This window comes from Nilaparvata lugens, chromosome 1 (genome assembly GCF_014356525.2).
Source record: "Nilaparvata lugens isolate BPH chromosome 1, ASM1435652v1, whole genome shotgun sequence".
In the NCBI taxonomy this organism is placed as follows: domain Eukaryota; kingdom Metazoa; phylum Arthropoda; class Insecta; order Hemiptera; family Delphacidae; genus Nilaparvata; species Nilaparvata lugens.
Genome location: NC_052504.1, coordinates 97,565,958 through 97,587,068, shown reverse-complemented (window position 1 = coordinate 97,587,068; position 21,111 = coordinate 97,565,958). Strand labels below are relative to the sequence as shown.

The following is a 21,111-nucleotide window of genomic DNA, read 5'->3' as shown; positions in this document are numbered from 1 at the left end:
AGCTGATCAACTCCAGTGGCTATTATGTTATTGCAAATTACTACTTAATTCAATCTTATCTTAGTCACGTCTAGAATAAAGGCTCAATTCTCACACAACAGTTATTGGAAAATCGAGCATAACGCGCATAAACGCGTTTAAACTTGGACGCCGTTTGAACATCTTAGTATCAGCTATCCTGTACAGGAGGCAATCATGTTTAAGGCTGTGTAAAGGCTAAAAATAAATGATATTTTTCAAAGTTTTTCGATTTGTATATCATAAAGCTATCAAAATGAAAAAGTTTTCTCAGGGAAACATTTTTTTTCTGATCATTACTTTTTGAGTTATGAGCGCTTAAAGATTAGATTATTTTAGGGACAGAACATTTCAAATTCGGTAGGAGATAAATCCATGAGATTTAGAGGATATATTCTTCATGGTATTGTTGATCTAGTGAAACAATTTTTTTCTGAAAATATCAATTTTTATGAAAGTTATTCAATTTACTAAAAATAACCAAAAATCTCTTTTAGTTTTAAATTGGATAACCGAATTTGGAATGTTCTGTCCCAAAAATTCAAACTTAAGGCGCTCATATCTTAAAAAGTAATGATCAGAAAAAAATGTTTTCCTGAGAAAACGTTTCCATTTTGATAGCTTGATCATATACAAATCGAAAAACTTAGAAAAATATCACGAGTAGAATGTCTATTTTCAGCCTTTGCACAGCCTTAATTATAACGTGGATCTCACAAAAGCAGTTATGAAAGGTTATTTATATCAACTTTATTGCATCATCTTGTCTCGTTCATGGTGTATTCACATTGTAACTGGCCACTACTGAGAGCCTAATATTTATCCCGTTTCACCTTAGAGTTCCATTACAGATTTAATAAAATTTTGATCATTGTTATCCAAAAATTTGATGCGCCGGAAAGCTCGTTGTACGTTGCTAGTTTAAGCATTCAGTAATGCTTCTTCTATAGGGAAAGCCACACAGACGTGCAGATGGACGTATGCTGACAATCCCACCCTAGGTGTTCGAATGATGCAACGCACACAGAGTTGTCGGTCTGTCTTCATACTAGTAGTTCTGTGAACAGTAGACCTCGCGTTCAGTGAGTTACATTGACCTGTTGTTATGTTTTCTCAAAAATTAATAATTAATTTATCAATTTAAAATGTCTAGAAAAAATCCGAAATAAACATAGTGCTTTCTGTCCTATCGTACCGTGACGTGTCGTCCCGGAATGTGAGTGTGAGCGCTGTTATCAGGTCTGGCTGCCGTCGGTACGCCAATCTAATCAACCCATCAGAGAACATTCTGTGTTTTCGTGTTGGCGAAAAATCGGTGTGTTGAAATTAAAAAAAAAACTACTAGAATGCTGATTTCCTACTAAAAACTTCATTTCTCACTTTTCATGATTTTAGAAATCAATTACTTCTCAATAATATTAGTTGCAAATTTAATCTTCAGATTAAAGAAGAAAAATGTAAAAAAATATTTTCTATCAATAGCTCCAAACTTCAAACTAGAATCATGGCCTCAGCTTATGGAAAGACAAAGTGAGTAGTCAACTGTCTACTAACGTTGATGGAAAGATACATTTTCTAGATGTTCGATTTTTTGGAACGGGTAGTATTATAGTCCACTAGACAGCTGAATTATGATGAATATTTATAGTCTGATTTTCACGGTAATAATTATTATGTTCGAAGAAAACTCATTCTCCTTTGGTATTATCCTTCAAATGCCAAATTTTAAATAACCTTCTATATACGTCGACGCGAAATTCAAAAAGGAACATACCTGTCAAATTTCATGAAAATCTATTGCTGCGTTTCGCTGTAAATGCGCAACATATAAACATTTAACATGAAGAGAAATGCAAAACCGTCGACTTGAATCTCAGACCTCACTTCGCTCGGTTAATTATCAAAGATGACATGAATAATCTGTAAATATTTCTTTACTTCACGACATTATTATGTCTGCACTCGTCTGCAAGCAGAAGTGTGATTTTCTTCTTTGTCTCTCTGCTTACGTCAGTATGTTGTTATGTTTGTTTACCTCAAGGAACTATTTGGAGAAAAAGCGAGCCTAGAAGATGATATTCCATGGTGTGTACAGACTTGTGCGCCACGAGCACGCGCATTAATTTTCCACTAGCTAACGCAAAGTTTCTCATCTTCTGCATATTACTATTTCTGTGCAAATGCAGATTTAATAGAATAGCATCAGCTGATAAAAACTGAAAGATATACTTCGTGTGAGTAATTGGAGGGCGGAGGAAAGGGATCGAGATGGTTGGAGAGGCTGGATTGAGGAAGCCAGGGTTCGATTTGGGCTGTAGGGCCATTGAAGAAGAAGATAAAAACTGAAATGTCCGTTTTACGTAGAGCATAAGTCTGTACGCACCTACAGATGCTGCATGACCGTATGCAGATACTCGGTTTAAACGGAGAAATGTCAGCTGTTCGTTTAAACTCCGTATGAAATACATTATGATAAATGCAACCATATTCACAAGTAAACGATAAACCATATACTATGGTTCAGTGATGAACCATAGAGAAACGATAGCATAAGTAGATCCCATGGTCTAGGGTGTTTATGTTGCAACTTTTACTGTTATCTCAAGCCGATAGTTCACGTAGTTCTTTCCCATGCAACTGTGTGACGCTGGTAGTCTCTCAAATTGTGCCGTTCATACACTCTCACCCCAACAAAACAGTAAAAATTGACAATAATCAACAGTAATCGGCTTGAAATAACAGTAAAAGTTGCGACATAAACGCCCTTTATCATGGGATATCTACTTACGCTATTGTTTATCTATGGTTAAACGTAGTGTTAGCTTTTATGTCCTTTAGTTTGATGAAAAATACTCATAGTATTCTCACGATTACAATATAATTAGTGTTAGATAGGAACACTTACGTAACAATCGAGTCGTCGATGGGAGAGTGGAACTGCAATTGATAACCAAATTGATTAGTCTGATACGCATCACCCAATACACAAAAGTGAGGCGATAGTGAGAGAGTTTGTGTGTATGTGTGTTAACTAATCCGTAATTTACTGTTCTGTAATTAACTTTGATGTATTGAAACCAGCTAGAGTAGTTTGTACTCGAAAACGACCACGAAAAAGGGAAACGACATTTACAGTCGGATAACAAACGTATGCACACGTCCGCACACACACGCATTCATACGCCTGCACACACACACACATACACGATATTCCCCAGTTACCATTTCTTGCCACCCGACACGCTGCTCTCCGACTAATTTTGACCCTGCAGTGTTACAACGCAAACCTTTATTATGGAAGGTACAGCAGGATTAGTGGGATGTGGAATATATTACTCCTCGCTAAGCCATTTGCAGCAAAAAGCAGGAAAGAGAGAGAGATGAAGTGACAGAGAACTACGTCCTATTCAGAGCCAAGATCATGGAAACTGAGACTGTTCTACTCCTACAGATAAATGTCGCCTTATTTCATTGTTCTCCGACTCCCTTGGTGCTATTTACAAGTTAAAACAAACCGTATGTGCTTATAATCTCCCAGAGACACTCCATACATGTGATCTAATTCATTCTATGTTAGTTTGATCCATTTAAATTTGAAATTTATAGTTTGCTAACAATATCATAGAGAAAACACAGCATATGTCAAAAAACATTTGTGGATTTCACCCCGCGAACCAAACCTTGCTGTTTGAAAGTCACAGAGGCAGAGCTACGGGATGCGTACTGTATAATTATATCTCATTGTATAAGGAGTTTAAGAAATTGAAATGTTCCAGTTTTCACTGGTGATACTGTATCATTTGTAATGATTCTGTATCATTTTTGGTGATTCTGCATAATTTTTCCGTGATACTGTATCATATGTTGTGATACTGTAACATTTGTAGTGATACGATAGAGAAAAGATAACATAAGAAGATATCTAATGGTATGCTAATGTTGCAAATTCCACTGTTAAATCAAGCAAATAGTCCTAGTAGTTGTGTTCGTGTAACTATGTGACGCTGGTAGTCTCTCATACTGTGCCGTTCTTAAGGTGCGTACAGATTTACGCGCCGCGAACATGAGCAATTCACTTTTAATCAGCTGATTATATCTGTATTTTTACAGAAACGGTAAATAATACAGCTTGGCATCAGCTGATTAAAAGTGAATTGCTCATGTTCGCGGCGCGTAAATCTGTACGCACCTTAAGAGATACAACTGACTTAGCTCAAGACTCCTCAACTTCCGAATTTTATTAATGGTAAAATTGCCAAGAGAAAGGTTTTATTTTCACTTCTAGAAGTTTGAGTCCAATTCTAGGTCAAAAATAAAAAAAATAGAAGAATATGATAACAAGTTTAACAAATTCAATGATTTTTACAGTCTTAATTAATAAATATTAATAAATAAAAAATCACATATTTCCTGTCTAGTTTCGGTCCCAGACCCCTAGGTGAATTTGGGTTTAACGCCCTCTGTGAGTCCATAGCCAAACAAAGATCACGCAAGGATTTAGAAGTCACAGTGATATTCACTCTATATTGTCAGCACCAGCTTTATTGGAAAGGATTGTATTCTCATGAAGAAAGCTGACAATCGCACTGTAGCCATAACTGGTAACAATGCGGGGTTAGTTAATGGCGAATTTCCTGTTATTCTTCTTCTTCTTCTTCTTCTTCTTCTTTTTCTTCTTCTTCTTCTTCTTACAAGCTTTCCTGCTATTTTCAAGAAATTTCCTGTTATTTTCCTCCCATATTGAACGGTCGAGCTCCATGGTAGAGCTGTTATTAGAATCTATCACATGCCATTTTATCTTGAATATCAAACACAAAATTCCTCAACCATTTTACAAGAATTACGGTGTTTTCCTTCGAGAAAACATGCCAGAGTAAATTCTATTTTGAACTATGTAGACTCCTTTGCCACGAGGCAAGAACACGCGCATTTCATCAGCTGTTGTTCTATGCTTATTATATCATCTGTATTTGTACAGAATCAGTGAAGGTCTACGGAAGCTCTACATTTTACGCTGCGCTACGCTGAAAAACTCTTCGGAAGACGAAGACGCTTATTTTCGTTTATTCCTCTTTTTTTAGAAGAAATGTTCACTTTAGAAAGTCCAAAATAGTAAGTAACTAGATGCTGTAGTGTAGAATAGTACTTAGTATATTAACAAATATTGTAGCAAACATAGTATATCATTATAAATCGAATTCATAGTATATCTATTTGTAATATTGATGATGTGATTGCTTTTCGAAGTATGGATAAATTGTTATTTTTATGAGTTATAGTAGCTTAACCTAGATTTTGATTTGGACTGTAGTATAAATTTGAAAAGGGACAGTTTTGGGCATAAACCTGTTGTGCCTCCTCATATAACTGTAAAAATAATTGTACGACTGATAAAATGAATAAATAAATATAAACTATGAATTTAATCTTTCGTTAAAATTTTTCTATGCTTTTACACTCAAGAGCGAAGCTCGGTTCCCGTATATTGTATAATAAGCATAGAACATAAGCTGATGTGAAGAAAAACTCGCGTATTCCTGACGCAGAAGTCTGTTATCAGCTTAAAAAAGAACCTTAAGATCCCCATAGCATCAGCTGATGGAAAACGAATTTCGCGTGTTCGTGTCGCATAAGTATGTACGCACCTTTAGAAGCGAGCTGTGGGATTCTCAGATATGAAAACAAGAGAGGACTGAGCCATGATATTTGATGGGTGGGAACTTTGATTAATCAAGAATGAACAGTTGATATTAAATCAGATATACCGGTCTCAGTTATCTCCTATAGAAGGCAGAGAAAGTAGAGAATCGGCAACAGTTTTCTACTATTTTTTCCATAAACATTACAATGTAGACCTTGCTATACACAAGAGAATACAAGGTCTTTCACTTTTCCAAAAACAAGACAAATATTGGAATATGATATCAGATAGACTTCCACCTTTTTCCCCACAACTACCAACCTTATATCCTTCTATACCATTATTGCGATTTATCAAATGAAAAGCAAAAAGTCCATGCTGAAATTGACTATGAGAAAATTCAGAGAGTATGCTATCTGTAAATATAATATACAAAATTCGATCAACTGTAAATCATTCAGGAAATATCCATCTCGATACGTCAAACGCTGAACCCTGCATTTGTATTGACGTTTCAACGAATTTAGAGCTTCTCTAATTAGTTAGTTCTGGTGATTTGCCAAGAGATATACTGCTAGAATATCCCACGCAGCTTGACATTTCAAAGCAGAGGTCATCAATGGGAGGGTTGATAACTCAAAATGTCTTTGCTAAGATCATAAATAGAATCGTAATTAAATTTTAACTTGTAATTCTATCAAGGGTCATAATATTATAGTGGAGCCTTAGCGGTAGAAGATATCATAGAAGGTAGCTAGAAGCATTATATTAATGTGTTAACAAATACTTCTTATCCTCTTTTCTGAGAGCGTTAGAGAGTGATGCATCTATTCGAATGTTTCCGATTTCTTTAATCTTCTACACTACCTATATTTTGAAACATTCTAAATTGAGCATCTACATTTTAAAATCTACTTTGTAAAAATAAATTGGAACTGAAAATTCTTTGGAATGAACAACAACAAGACTTCACCTATCTCGGACTATGTGTAACCTCATATAAATTTGGTAGAGGAATAGCACAAGGTTACCTTATTTTCTCTCTCCCTATCATTGTTGTACTCATTGTATGAATCAATCAATAATAATTCTGATACATGCCTATATTCTCTGCTCTTCAACCTCAATTTGCACCCTAAATTTTCATCCACTCTGGAACTTAAACGTTTCTCAATCATTCCGAGGATAACTGTACTATGATTCTCCTAAGGTACTGTATTATCACATACCACATTAAAACATAAATAACCAGATATAAAAATAACCAGTTAATACAAAAATTGCTCACTTAATATAATAGGATTACTGACAGCTGTGATATACAAGGGCTTGCGCCGTTCTATCTATCTTCTTCTATATATAAAAGCGAAATGGCACTCACTCACTCACTGACTGACTGACTGACTGACTGACTCACTTACTCACTCACTCGCAGAACTAAAAATCTACCGGACCTAAAACGTTCAAATTTGGTAGGTATGTTCAGTTGGCCCTTTAGAGGCGCACAAAGAAATCTCTTGACGATATTTCAACTCTAAGGGTGGTTTTTAAGGGTTTAAGGTTTGTCTTTTAGCATGTATATTCTTCTTATTCCAATATCTTAAAATATTATAATTGAAATGTCCATACCATATGTTAAAATAGAACTGTAATCTAGAGAGAGTACCTCTTTGAAACAGTTGTTCTGGTAACTAAATTAAAAAAATTGGGCAGGTTGGCATTAAGTTGAGTTGACTTCGTTAGGTTGGCACCAAGTTGAAGATTGAAATGCATTTATCCAGGACCTCCTGAATACCAATTTATCCAGAACCTTCTAAATACCTATTTAGGAGGTCCTGATTTATCGAGGAAAAATTGATTGGGTACTGCTACTTCAATCAGAGCTATTCCTGTGAATATTATATTAGGCTACTAGCCGTCAGGCTCGCTTCGCTCGCCATATCCGTTTAGCCAGACTTGTTTGGTCTGGACACCAGACTGGATCGTCCTAGCATAAGATACAAATATGACATAGCATTTCAAATTTGATAGGTGTGTTCAGTTGGCCCTTTAGAAGCGCAATAAGAACGGATTTACGCCCAAATTTGCGTTTTTTAGCGTTTTCTAAGCATTATCGAGAACAAATAAACAGAAAATGTTCAAATGTACAGAAGCTCAGCTGGGGTGCAATAATGTTGTGTTAGAAGGAATTTGGAATAATGTCAAAGATAAGCCCAAAATTAGCGTTTTTCAGCTTTTCTGCGTTTCCTCACCTTTTTCAATAATTGATGGAAATATATTTAAAAAATTCAGTACACAGGTTTAGTCGAGGTGGAAGAAATCTGTTCGCCAAAGATACGCCGATATAGTAACAGGTGTTTTTCGAGATCAAATTGATATAACACGTTCAAATTCGGTACATAGTTTCCGCTCAGATCTACATGCAGGCGAGCCCGCTGATGTCATTTTTGGACAATCCAGTCGGGGGTCCAGAATTCGGTACAGAGGTTCCGCTGAGGTCTACATGCAGGCGAGCGAAGCGAGCCCGCTGATCTCATTTTTGGGCGATCCATTCGGGGTTCCAGGGGGCAGAGCCCCCTGGCTAGACCGATATGGCGAGCGAAGCGAGCCTGACGGCTAGTTGCACATAAAAATAGCCTAAGCATACTCAAGAAAAAAATGAAAATCAAGCATTTATGAAAATTTTCATTATACTCGTAGGTAAATTATTATAATAGCCTACATCCTGTGAAATTCTCATGAAAGTTCAAATTTTGTCCCGCGGCAAAAACCGCTTCTAATAAATGATTCAATAGAATCGACAGTTGCCTCTCTCATTGAGTTCGCATTTGAATAATCAATTTTTCGAATTTCAAGCTTATTTTCAATTTTAGGTGAAAATATTACTGGTCATTAATTGTGGAGATTTTCATGCTGGATTTCTTCCACTGGACATTTTTCGTTTGAAATGGATCTGAAGCATAATAATTGGAAATCTAAAATCAAACTTTGCATAGGTCTCGAAATTTTTACAGATAATGGGACTTGTGGCAGCTGATAGAGCTTATCAATATTTCAGATATAAATTTGATCAAAATCGTTGATGCTGTTTTTGAGAAAATTGCGAAAAAACATTTTTTGACATCATTTAAGCCATTTTAGCTGCCATCTCGAATTGAATTTGATCGAAAATTGTTCGTGTCGGATCCTTGCAGTGTAAGGACCTCAAGTTTCGAATTTCAAGTCATTCCGTTGATTGGGAGATGAGATATCGTGTACACAGACATACATACACTTATACACACCCACACATACAGACCAACACCCAAAATAGCTATTTATGTATTAAGAGCGTAATGCGCGACTTTATCGCTCGCGCAAAACAGTTATCACGCGACGCGAAGCGGAGCGTGATAATTTTGCAAGAGCGATAAAGAAGCATTACGCGCGAATGACATACAAATTTTTTTCTACAACTGCACAAACCTGTTAAATCACTTATATCTGGCGGAGTTTATAATAATTCGTTTACACTGATATCCAACATGGCTTAGAATCGGTACAATTACCGACTTTTTAGGTTAAGATCTGACCGAGAGTGGTTTGTCTTTTGGCGAGCTGCTTAACATCAGCTGATTAGCGAGCGTAAAGAAACTCTTCTGCGCATACGCGAAATGATTTGCGAACGTAAAGAAAATCTACTGCGCATGTGCAGATGGTTAGCGAGCGAAAAAGTAGATTCTCCTCAGAAATAAGCTGTTTTACGAGGAGAATTGAGTATGTAAATTCTTTCTTTACGCGCAGTTGTAGAAAAAACCTTTTTTGGACTCAGAAGAGCTTGAAAAATATAGAAATTTAGAAATTGGGGTACCTTAATTTTTTAAAGCAATACTTTCCTTACCTATGGTATAATAATAATAATATCGAGTGACCTGGCTGGCTCAGGTCTGGTGTCAGAGTTTTCAGGTCGCAACTGATCAATTTCAGGGCCTCTGAAATGACCTAACGACTGCTTTTTAGGCAGCCGGGACCGACGGCTTAACGTGTCCATCCGAAACACCTATTACCTATGTAATAAGGCAAGGAAAGTAAAAAAGGTACTTAGAAATCTATTTTCATTTATATCTGTGAGCTCGTATATTATGAATCTTCAAGCTGCTTGTAACTGTAGTAATAACACTGTAATCAATATATTGTTCTTACGTCAAGTAAGTCTATATTATGTAGGCCTGAGCTACCCCAGGCTTCAATAGCGTCGGCTTCTTTCGTTGCAGCACATTTCTATTAACAGATCGTTAGCAAGAGGGAAGTCATGTGATCCCCCTGAGCTGGAGCTGATGTGCTCATTAGAGCCAAGTCCAAATCCAAGTTATCAAGTGTCTTCAGCTCCTTATAACTCGTTACTCGTTTAATGTTGCCCATGATTCCCGCTGAGCCTCCTATGTATTAGCTTGGTGAGATTCCTTTCAGTATTGAATGAGGAGAATTCATGCAGGATTGCAAGCAGTTTCGAGTGAATAACATCCTGAATAGGCCTACTCTACAGCGCATGTGTTATCCTGCTTCCTGGAGCACTCTACATTTTTCAAATTAATCAATTTTCGCTCGAAGAGGTGTAAGGGGGGAAAAGAACTAAGATAACTTTTGAGGGGGAAAACTATTATAACAAAAAAAAAAACAGAATAACTAGAACTTTAATGAGTTTTTAACATTTTTACATTCAAACAAAACAAGATTAATTTGATTATAAAAACAATATTTGATATGAATTAATGGGGAAAACACTCGCTTGCAGCTAATGATGATTCAATGTTTGTGGCTATGAAAATTCAAGAACAATGTTTCAGTATTCACCTACCTTTTTGAAATGGCTTCCCACTTTGGCATCCACTGGTTTATTCGCGACTTTAGTATTTTAAAAGAACAAATATCAACTGAACCAATGAATAGGTTCAGAACCCGTCTCCCTTAACAATACAATTATTTTTATACTGCCCGATCTGTGACAGAATAACTGTATTATCAAACGAACCGAAATCAAACCCTTTTCACTGGATCAGCCGGACTCAACTTTCAGTCCTATCGAACGAGCTCACTCACTCGACACAAAAGTTAAATTTTGGGTATTAAATATAAACTCAGTCAATGCCAAACATGCAAGCCATTTCAAGTACATATTTTTATCTGTCGCACAAGCGGCACGTTTGTTATTAAAAACAAAAGAGAAGCTACGTTAATTTTGACAACAAATGAAATAAACAATCTTTCTGTCGATGACAAAGATTGTTCAAAGCAAAAAACACTGTTCATTAAACTTTTTTAATTTAAAACTCTAAAATCCTGATCAATATGAGATAAATATATGATCCATATATATGATCCATATATATGTCCCATATGACCAGGTGACAGAGGGTTCTTCTCAAGAGTGATAATTGAATCATGTGACATCTTTTTACATAGAAGTGAACTGTATCCACCTCTAATACAAGGCCCGGCCTACGATATTGCAACGTCGCAGCGTAGCCTAGAATCTAATACATGATGGTGTGAAAAGATCAGCTGGTATTTTTTCGAATCTTTTTCACCAATCATGTACTAGATCCCAGGCCTACACTGCGACGTTGCAATATCAGGGCCTTGTATTAGAGGTGGCAATGACTGTATACTGTATTAAAACTTAAATTTAAAAATCCACGTTGTGTAAATAATATTAAGGACTGAAAATTTTGTGAAGCGGACAACTACAAGACTTGACCTATTTTGGACTATGTGTAACCTTATCCAAATTTGGGAGGGGAATAGCACAAGGTTACCTTATTTTTCCTCTCCCTATCATTTTGAATGAAAAAGACTAAGAAATTGTCAAAAAACCACTGATTTATTGATAATTAGAAAGACCGGCTTCGGTTATTACACCATTGTCAATCTCTGATAAACTGAAACTGAATACAAGAGCACCAGAATTTATACTAGTAGGCGAGTACTGCTATTGGTCGAGGGCATGAACGCCTGCCATTGGCCTAGCTAGACAGTCTCCTCCCCCTCAACGGTATGACAAAATGGCGGCTTAAGCAACAGAATCGCCATGATAATGAAATTTACTCTTAGTACAAAATAAGAACCAAGAAAACAAGTGTGAAAGATAATAAAACAAATATGTAAATGGAAAAACTATTGACTAATGTATGATTACAATTTTATGATAAAACTAAATTCCTAGTGTTGTATACCCTATCATTTTGATGATATACTTATTGTATTAAACAATTATGGATGAAGAATAAAACACTAGTAAATCAGTGTTTGAAATTAGAGTACTACATGAGTATGCAACTGGAATCTCATGGCCTGGAAGGCAAATATGGAGTGCTTCCAAGTAGAATCTCAAAATCGAACCGGTCAATGACTGTATATTCCCACATCGAATCTCATTGCAGTCAAGTTGCTGAATACTACTTCAATGACAAATAACATCAATGAATTATATATGCTCATACAACATGCTCATTCATTTAAAAACATAATATTTTTTCCAATATGGCTCGAAAATGGCTCTAACGATTTTCACGAAATTTGGAACAAAGTAGGTTTATGATATAAAGATTCGATTGCACTAGGTCTCATTCTTTGGAAAACTCGCTGAACGACATTAAAAGGAAAATTCATCCTTGGAAAACAGATGATAATTTCGTCGTCTCTCGATAACGTGTGTGAGCAGAAGATGCGTGTGCCTGTGTGGGAGAGAGACATAATTATTTCCAGCTGTGTAATCACAATCAATCAGCGAGAAATTTTATCCAGTTAGACAATTCAATCGATTTGATCAACATATTAATCTGATTTGTTGGAATGACATGATAATCATCCTAAACTAGAGTATATCATAATTTTCAAAGTTGATCATTATTTGACAATTTCAAGTGATTAGTGAGTGTTATTTTGTTATTCAATTTGGTTTGTATATAATCTAAAATATATATTTCTTGTTTACAAATGTTTGAACAGAAAATTGAAACTGAATTCAAGTGTATGGAACATAACCTACTTTCTGGACTATTTAGAGTGTATAAATCAACATTAGGGAAAGAAACAGTTCTGGGCTGTGCCTGTTAGTACTTCCCCAATAATTTTGAAGAATTGTGTTCGGTTTATCAAAAGTCAATAAATAAATAACTAGCGAAGCTCGGTGCCCCGATATTGATCAATTAATGTATCAACTATGTTTAAAGTGTAAAGAATCTTTTGTTCGGCTTCTTGTGGAAATTTAATTTTTTTTTTTGTATAATTTGGAATGTTCAAATAAGTGAATTCTATTGGCGAAATGGTTGCCTATTGTGATACATCTTTCAAGAGGTGATTGAATAACTTCTCTCACGGGCATGAAACTGATGAAAATTCCCCAAGCTGCGGTGGGTACTACAATTTCCAACTTCATGATTGCCAACTTTCAGGTGCACAAATGGCAAAAATAAAGTATCAAACTCTTCTCTTCGCCTTTCCAGAGTTTCCAGGTCAACCTCACGACAAAACTCATTTGATAACTAGTAGTTCTGTGAACAGTAGACCTCACGCATTATTCTCATCCACAAGTACCTGATTGTTCATGATTGCCAACTTTCAGGTGCATTTGTGCAAAAATAAAGTATCTAAATCTTCTCTTCGCCTTTCCAGAGTTCCCAGGTCAACCTCACGACAAAACTCATTTGTTAACTAGTAGTTCTGTGAACAGTAGACCTCACGCATTATTCTCATCCACAAGTACCTGATTGAAACTATAGACCTTATGGAAATACAGCAATAGACTGGCTTCTCCACACATCTGTGTAAACACTTATCAGCTGATTTATGATGAATAATTCTATAGTCTGATTTTTTACCCCAGTATTGGCGTATGGAGGAGGCTCCTTTTCCCTTTTATATTATTCAGAAGAATGGATAAAAGGCCAGAGCTCATAGGTGAAATTAAGGAACGAAAGTTAAAGTATCTAGGTCACATAATGAGGGGGAAGAAATATGAAATATTGCACCTTATTATGCAAGGAAAAATAACAGGCAAGAGATCAGTGGGCAGAAGACGAATATCTTGGTTGCGCAACTCAAGGGATTGGTTCCAGTGTACATCCAATGACCTATTCAGAGCAGCTGTAAATAAAATTTGGAATCGCCATCATGATAGCCAACCTCCGCCATGGAGACGGTACATGAAGAAGAAGAAGATTATCCTTGAAATGCATAATTTCCAAAAACCTTGTATATACGTCGACGCGCAATTAAAAAAGGAACATACCTGTCAAATTTCTTGGAAATCTATTACCGCGTTTCGCCGTAAATGCGAACATAAAAACATTTAAACATTAAGAGAAATGTCAAACCGTCGACTTGAATCTTAGACCTCACTTCGCTCGGTCAATAATCTCTAATGTTTTTCAAATGTATGATCATCTAATAATGATTAATGATAATGATATAAATGCGTGAAATGATTCCATATGATACAATGATTTCCATACAAATACAGGAAGTATTGAACAGTCATCCCTCATTACAAGGCAGTGACTATCTTATGCAAATATAGTCTAATCACAGAGTGAACTGTGATAGCTATATATATATATATGGTGTGGTTAGTTTGGAGTTCGGGTAATTAGAGAGGTACAAAACTATGAAATGGTCGAGAGACAGAGTAATAGTGAGCGACAGAGAGATGAGAGAGGCCGTGATCAATCATGAAGATGAAGCGAGATAGGGTCGTTCAATCTTCACTCACCATCGGGGAGAGTGAGATGGAGACACCCACTATGGAAATTGCACTGTGAAATGATGCAAGATAGGAGATGATATACATCGAAATACCCCTATCAATGGATAAAGTGAGATAGAGATAAGCAACATCAGTAATTTTGAAGCGAGATGGGCTTAGATTGCTAGACCACCAGGGGAAATAAGATGGAGAGATACCCTATCACTGCAGCAAGTAAGGTAGAAATAAAACTTTAAAATGTAGTGTAGATATGCACTGATGTACCCAAACAATCAATGAATAGAGTATTTGATATTCATTGGATACATCTTACATTGCAAGGTCTGACAAGATCTATGGCAAGCACTTATAAAATCAACCAAAACAAAAAATAACACTTGATAAATTAAATACTTTGACAACACATTTCATAAGCGGGTTGGCAAAGCTCAAATTGATAGATAGTGAACGACTATCGATAAGATAAGGTGCCAGCCAGCTATTATTCCAACTCAAGCAGCTTTGAATAAAATAAAGATTTCCTCTTTCAATTCTGTGTTATTATAAATGTAAATGTTTTCTGTCAAATCATATTTTTACTTTCCTTGCCCTATTACCATAGGTAAGGAAAGTATAGCTTTCCGAAAAAAATTAAGGTACCCTAATTTCCAAATTTCTATACGTTTCAAGGTCCCCTGAATCCAAAAAAGTGGTTTTTGGGTATTGGTATTTATGTGTGTGTGTGTGTATGAGTGTATGTGCGTCTGTGTACATGATATCTCATCTCCCAATTAACGGAATGACTTGAAATTTGGAACGTGAGGTCCTTACAATATAAGGATCCGACACGAACAATTTCGATCAAATGCAATTCAAGATGGCGGCTAAAATGCCACTAGTTGATAGAGACAAGCCACATCAGTAATATTGGAGCGAGATGAGGTTAGATTGGTATTGTTTTAAAAAACAGGGTTTTTCGCGATTTTCTCGAAAATGGCTTCAACGATTTTGATCAAATTCAAACCTAAAATAGTCATTGATAAGCTCTATCAACTGCCACAAGTCTCATATCTGTAAAAGTTTCAGGAGCTCCGCCCCATCTATGCAAAGTTTGATTTTAGATTCTCAATTATCAGGCTCCATATACAATTAAAAAAAATTTTTGAGTAGAAAAGATTGAGCATGAGAATCTCTACAATCAATTTTCATTAACATTTTCACCCAAAATTGGAAATAAGCTCGAAATTCGAGAAAATGTGACTATTCAATAATGCAAACGGTTGGCAACTGTAAATTCTATTGAATCATTCACTATGAAGAGATAGGAGATCTAGTATGTATCCAGCGTTATTGTCCTGTCACCAACTGGCTCAGATCTTTGAATAACTTAGTAAACTAGTATGCGCGGGAACACTAGCGTCAGGTGATCAATTTTCATAACTGCAAGGAAAGTTGTGTGAGTGCGCCACACCAGATTTTTTATAATTATTGTATCCTCTCTCGGAAAGGTGTTCTCTGAATCACCCCTCTAGCTCAATGTTTATTTAGTTCTGTTTCTGTCCTTTGCAATAATTGAGGGTGCTTACCCCTCACCTTCGAAACTTTTGGGGGAAGGGTTCTTATCTCTTTGGCTTCGTCATCCCTCCCAGTGACTTGTAACAGAGCTCGGCCTGTTTCGTTCACTCTTCGCTTGACTTCTCCGGACTCTCGTTGTATGGTGAAGTGTGCGGACGATAATTTGATCGGTAGTGAAAAAAATTGAATAACGTGTATTATTGCGAGCGTGCTGATAAACTGGAGAAAAAACCTAAAGTAGTCTATCTGCTTTACCGACTGAGGCATATCCATCCAGGGACAAAAATCTAAAAGCCCGGTGAGTCCTTTCCCTTTATCAAAATCAGACACAAAAAGGGCCCTTAGGTCGAGTCAGTTTCCACAATACATAGTGGAAAATATTCGTGGGAATCTATACAGATGATGAAATTAATGTGATTAATTAGATGGGCAGAATTCACAGGGAAGTGGAAAATATGGAAAGTACAAGTGTGAAGGCATTATGGCTAGGTGAGGGGTTAGATAGGTAAGATAGAGACAACCCACATCAGTAATGTTGGAGCGAGATGAAGTTAGATTGGTATACCAAATGTTTGTGTAAGACTAAAGTTATGCAATCAGTTTAAATTGAATCTCATTGAAGACACAAAGAAGTGAGAGAAGAAGTAATGTTATCCTCTTTTTGCTCTAGATTAGTGAGCGTGGTCGTATACTTCTCAAATATGTTACATGCACGCTTCTGATGTATTCCAATGTTTCTAATATTTTTTTGAATGTTTCAAAGGTTTCAACCATTGGAAAATGGTTCTTGAAATAATAATGGTTGACTTTTAAAAATGATTCTTCTTCTTCTTCTTCTTCTTCTTCTTCTTTCCAGGATTAGGAAATCACAGCAGCACACAGGTACACACCACTTTCGATTTTAACGGATGTAACTTGTACACCTAACATCTTTTTCATGGTCTACCAATATATCACTCTTCTACCATAAGGCCGGTTACAGAGCTCGACCGACCGTCAGTGCGTACGTCAGTCGCGCTTGTCTTTTCCATTGATATTCCATGTATCCGTACAGAGCAGGACTGACGGCACGCACGCGCACGGTCAGGACCATGCGTTTATACAGTGTACGAAGTCCTCGGTCGAGCTCGTGCGCACCGTTATATCGGTTGACTGACGCGCTATTGAAGCAAATAGAAGCTTTCAGAGCTGTACTGATCAGTAGCCCGATCGCAATATAACCAATGTGCTGACACCTCTGCCCGACACTCAGCTGATATTGAATTGAATAGCATAATGAGTGAATTCAATTAATAGTGTCATAGTTTGTTGAATTCAGAGTTTTTCTATACGGTACATTTCTTCAATCATTTCTAACTTTTTTATTAAAAAAATGATATAACTTATTAATAATTTATTATCTACATTTATTTGATCCATAGCTTAAATTGACTGCAAGTATTCCCAATGGTGATACAAGCTCGAAATAACTCATCTAAATTTCTGATGGACAATCTGAGGTAGTTGAAAAATGTATCTTCACCTCAAGCAATGTATATAATGGGTACTAAATTCCCTTTGAAATGCTCTTTGGGCGACCATCGGGTGAACTTGATATCTAGTCTACTTCTTTAAATCTTTCATTTACGAAGATAATGAAAGATTACAATCTGTAAAGGTGTCCATTTTGTGAAATGTTTGACAATATTTTTCGAAATTTCTAATGTTTGAAATGTTGGGCAACTCACCTATCGAGCGTGATGGCGACCAGTGTGAATACAGAGGCGGCGACTGTGACGTTGGCGACAAAATTGTTGATGGTGCAGTAGACCGATCCAAAAAGGCCAGTGCGAGTTCAACATGAAGATGAAATTGAAGACACAGTTGAGCAGCGACATCATCAAGTCCGAGACGCTCAGGTTCACCAGGAAGTAATTAGTCACTGTGCGCATGCGTCTGTGTGCTGAAACACACAAGAAAAATGCATTGTGTTACTATAAAATCAATCAATCTAAAACGTCAATTCATAGGAAGAAGAGACACCAATAGTGTTTTCCTACAGTTACCTTGAAAAGTGGCCATTCCTGCACTGATTACAGAACGCAAAGAATCACTTTTCCGCTCTAGTGCGGGAAAAAATTTTTCTGCACTCCAGATTTGCAACATGGCAACACAAATAGTTTGGTGGGTTATATGGAGGATTAGTGCACGAAAACCAAAAATTAAGTTGGTAACAATGACTGTGGTTAGATTTAGATGAGAATCATTTCAATGGCTACCCTACATTAATAGAAAATCCCAATCTAGAAATCCAAAACAAAAATAATGTTTATCTAATCATAATTGAATAATAACTTCTCATCATTTATAATAAATAATGTTTATTTTCTATCGACAGTAATAATTATTTCAACTCCAAGCAATGAGAAATGTAGCAAACACACATTTTGAAATTCGAATTTCCCGGATAATAATTACCGTTCGAAATCCATGTCAATAAAATTAATAAAATAACATTAGAATATACTACAATAAAAATCTTCTGTTGTCTATGTTATTTAAATATTTTTTAGTTACTACTAGTATTTTTCCGGTAATTCTATTAATCTAATTCTGATATCTGAATACTGTTTTTAGCTGGATGAAAGAACGAAGTTAGGTATGATTCTTCCCGCTAGGTCGCGCGCTTGTCGGTTCAGCCATTTTGCAGTCATCCAAACCAGCTGTTGGCGTGTATTTTAAATGCGAATTTTTTGTTTTATCTGTATTTTTTCTGATTCTTGAATGAATAAAAATGAAAACTTTGGCTGAGAATTTTCAACTTCAATCAATTTTTAAGTGAATTAAGATTGTTATTAATAACAGCATCACACACACAAACATTTGATGGATTTCAGCCATCATTTTATCCATAATTACCCACTTTTCATATTCAATGGCAACTGTAGGAAAAATTTAATGTGAAATACGAGCGAAAAGTTCCTTTGCTGCACTCAAGAAGCCATTCAGTAAACGTTTCTTTCGGTGCAGCAAACTGTCACTTTGCGCACTAGTTGCACAAATAACTATTGTGTGATTCACATAGTTAAAACTACATCTCAATAATATTATTTTCCCATAGTAACTCAAATTAAGTGAATTAAGTAAATTAGGTTTATTCAAACAAAATTCCGATAAAACTAATTAATTCAAAAATTACTAAAGCACTTATCAAGGAAATAAATGTATGGGTTGAGCTGAATATATATTTTACAATGCCTAAATGTTAATAAATCTATTCATGATTCTTTTGAGTTTGAATGACTTTCTATCTTTTGTTTATTTATGAAAATTGATTAAGCACTGGGATGTGCTCACAACTGAAAATTTCATTTTTATTGAATTCTTCTTCATTAGTTTGCATCTAGAAGATTTAATGTAGGCTGTATGACTTGTTTTTGGTTATCACCTGTATAATTGGTTTTAACACCAAATTATTCAATCTTATCATTGTATTATTTATGAGAAGCATACTATAATATTTATTATATAGGTATATTTTTTTCCATTTTTCAGTATTGCTATAGGCTACTTCGTACTGTTTGCTTTATGAACTCACAGCTAGCGCACATTTAACTTTGCTGGCTGTGCCAAATCATTTAGATCTATTAATTTTCATTTTATTATGCATTTTGTATGATTGTATCATTCATGTTTTGTAACTATGTAATTTTGGCGAAATAAACATTCTTATTCTTATAATTACACAACACATATAACTTGCTTATTAATTTTCAGTAAATCTTTTAGGGCCAGTTTCCCAGCTCGGGATTTGGCTAAGTCCTAGACTTTAAACAGCTGGATTCAGAAAATTGGCTTTCCGAAACGGGGCGTAGTCGCAGTCATTGTCATAGTCACGTTTGAATTAAATTTCAAAAAAACTAGAAAATTGAACACAAAATAAAATAGAGAGAAAATAGTGTAAAGTTTCAGCTATTTTGAGTTATTTAAAAATGTTTAATTTCATCGAGGAAAAAGTTTCAAATTATAGAAATGAGAAAATAAAAACTGCGACTACCCCCGTTTTGGGAAGCTAATTTTCTGACTCCAGCTGTTTTAAGTCTAGGACTTAACCAAATCCCGAGCTCGGAAACCGGCCTTAAAAATTCTCCTGGTGTCCACCAACTCTTGGAAGCTAGTTTGAAGTGTTGAGCTGCGTTCACACCGGAGTTAAAAACACGAGTTATTAACAAAAAGTTATTAATTTGACTGAATCGTCGGAAATTTCTCATGAAAAATGTTAATAACTCGTGTTTTCAACAAAAAAATTCATTATTATTTACAAGATTTACTTCATTCATTTGTTGATAACAAAGTTAGCAGCCAAAAAAATGTTAATGACTTTTGTTATTAAACATCAGTTAATGACAAAAATGTCGTAGACTTTAGTTATAAACTCCGGTGTTTATAAAAACTTTAAAATGGAAGCATATAAAATCGTGTTTTCAACATGAAATTCCTTGTTATTTACAAGATTTATTTCATCCATTGATCTGTTTGTTGATAACAAAACTAGCAGCCAAAAAAAAGATGATGACAAAAATGTTGAAAACTTTTGTTATAAACTCCGGTGTAAGCCCAGCTTTACAATGCTATCCTGTATCTCAGAATAAACAATGTAGTATAGAAGTTTTCTCTGCTTTACATAATATTTCAAGGTTTGCACTTGTTTGAGTATAAAAGTGAAGACCCAAATCCGCTTTTCATTGTTTGACTAGTAAATACCAGTTCTCAATGTTTTCGCCCCACTTTGGATGTAATGAGCTGGTTTACGTGCGTCATATGGAGGCCGAAAGTGATTGTTTTCTGACCAGCCGGTAAATTTTTACGGCCCTAGGGCTGTAAAATAACCTGAAGTCAGCTGATTCTGATTTGATGTGAACGTGTTTACAAAATAGTTTATAAAACGAAATCAGTTTATATGCTACTAGAATTGGATAAAGTATTCTGCAGTAAGATACCATCATTTTATTTGGATGAATGGAATATAGATGAGATAAACTATTCAAATCCGATTTTCAGAGTAGGATAGAACTTCCAACCTCAACTTTCGCAGTCGACGATGACAAGCATTGTTGACATTCAGATTGTCAAAGTTAATCTGCTAAAACAGCTTGATAAAAACTTTTCATTATTT

At 35.7% G+C, this 21,111-nt stretch overlaps 1 protein-coding gene across 1 annotated transcript in view; it reads right to left on the bottom strand.

Moving 5' to 3' along the window:
- Window positions 1-21,111, bottom strand: part of LOC111052250 (tachykinin-like peptides receptor 86C) — a 282,428-nt gene that overhangs the window by 90,041 nt on the left and 171,276 nt on the right. The window contains 2 exon segments of the mRNA XM_039419715.1: window positions 17,684-17,775; window positions 17,777-17,898. Coding sequence (XP_039275649.1) covers window positions 17,684-17,775; window positions 17,777-17,898 — 214 coding nt within the window.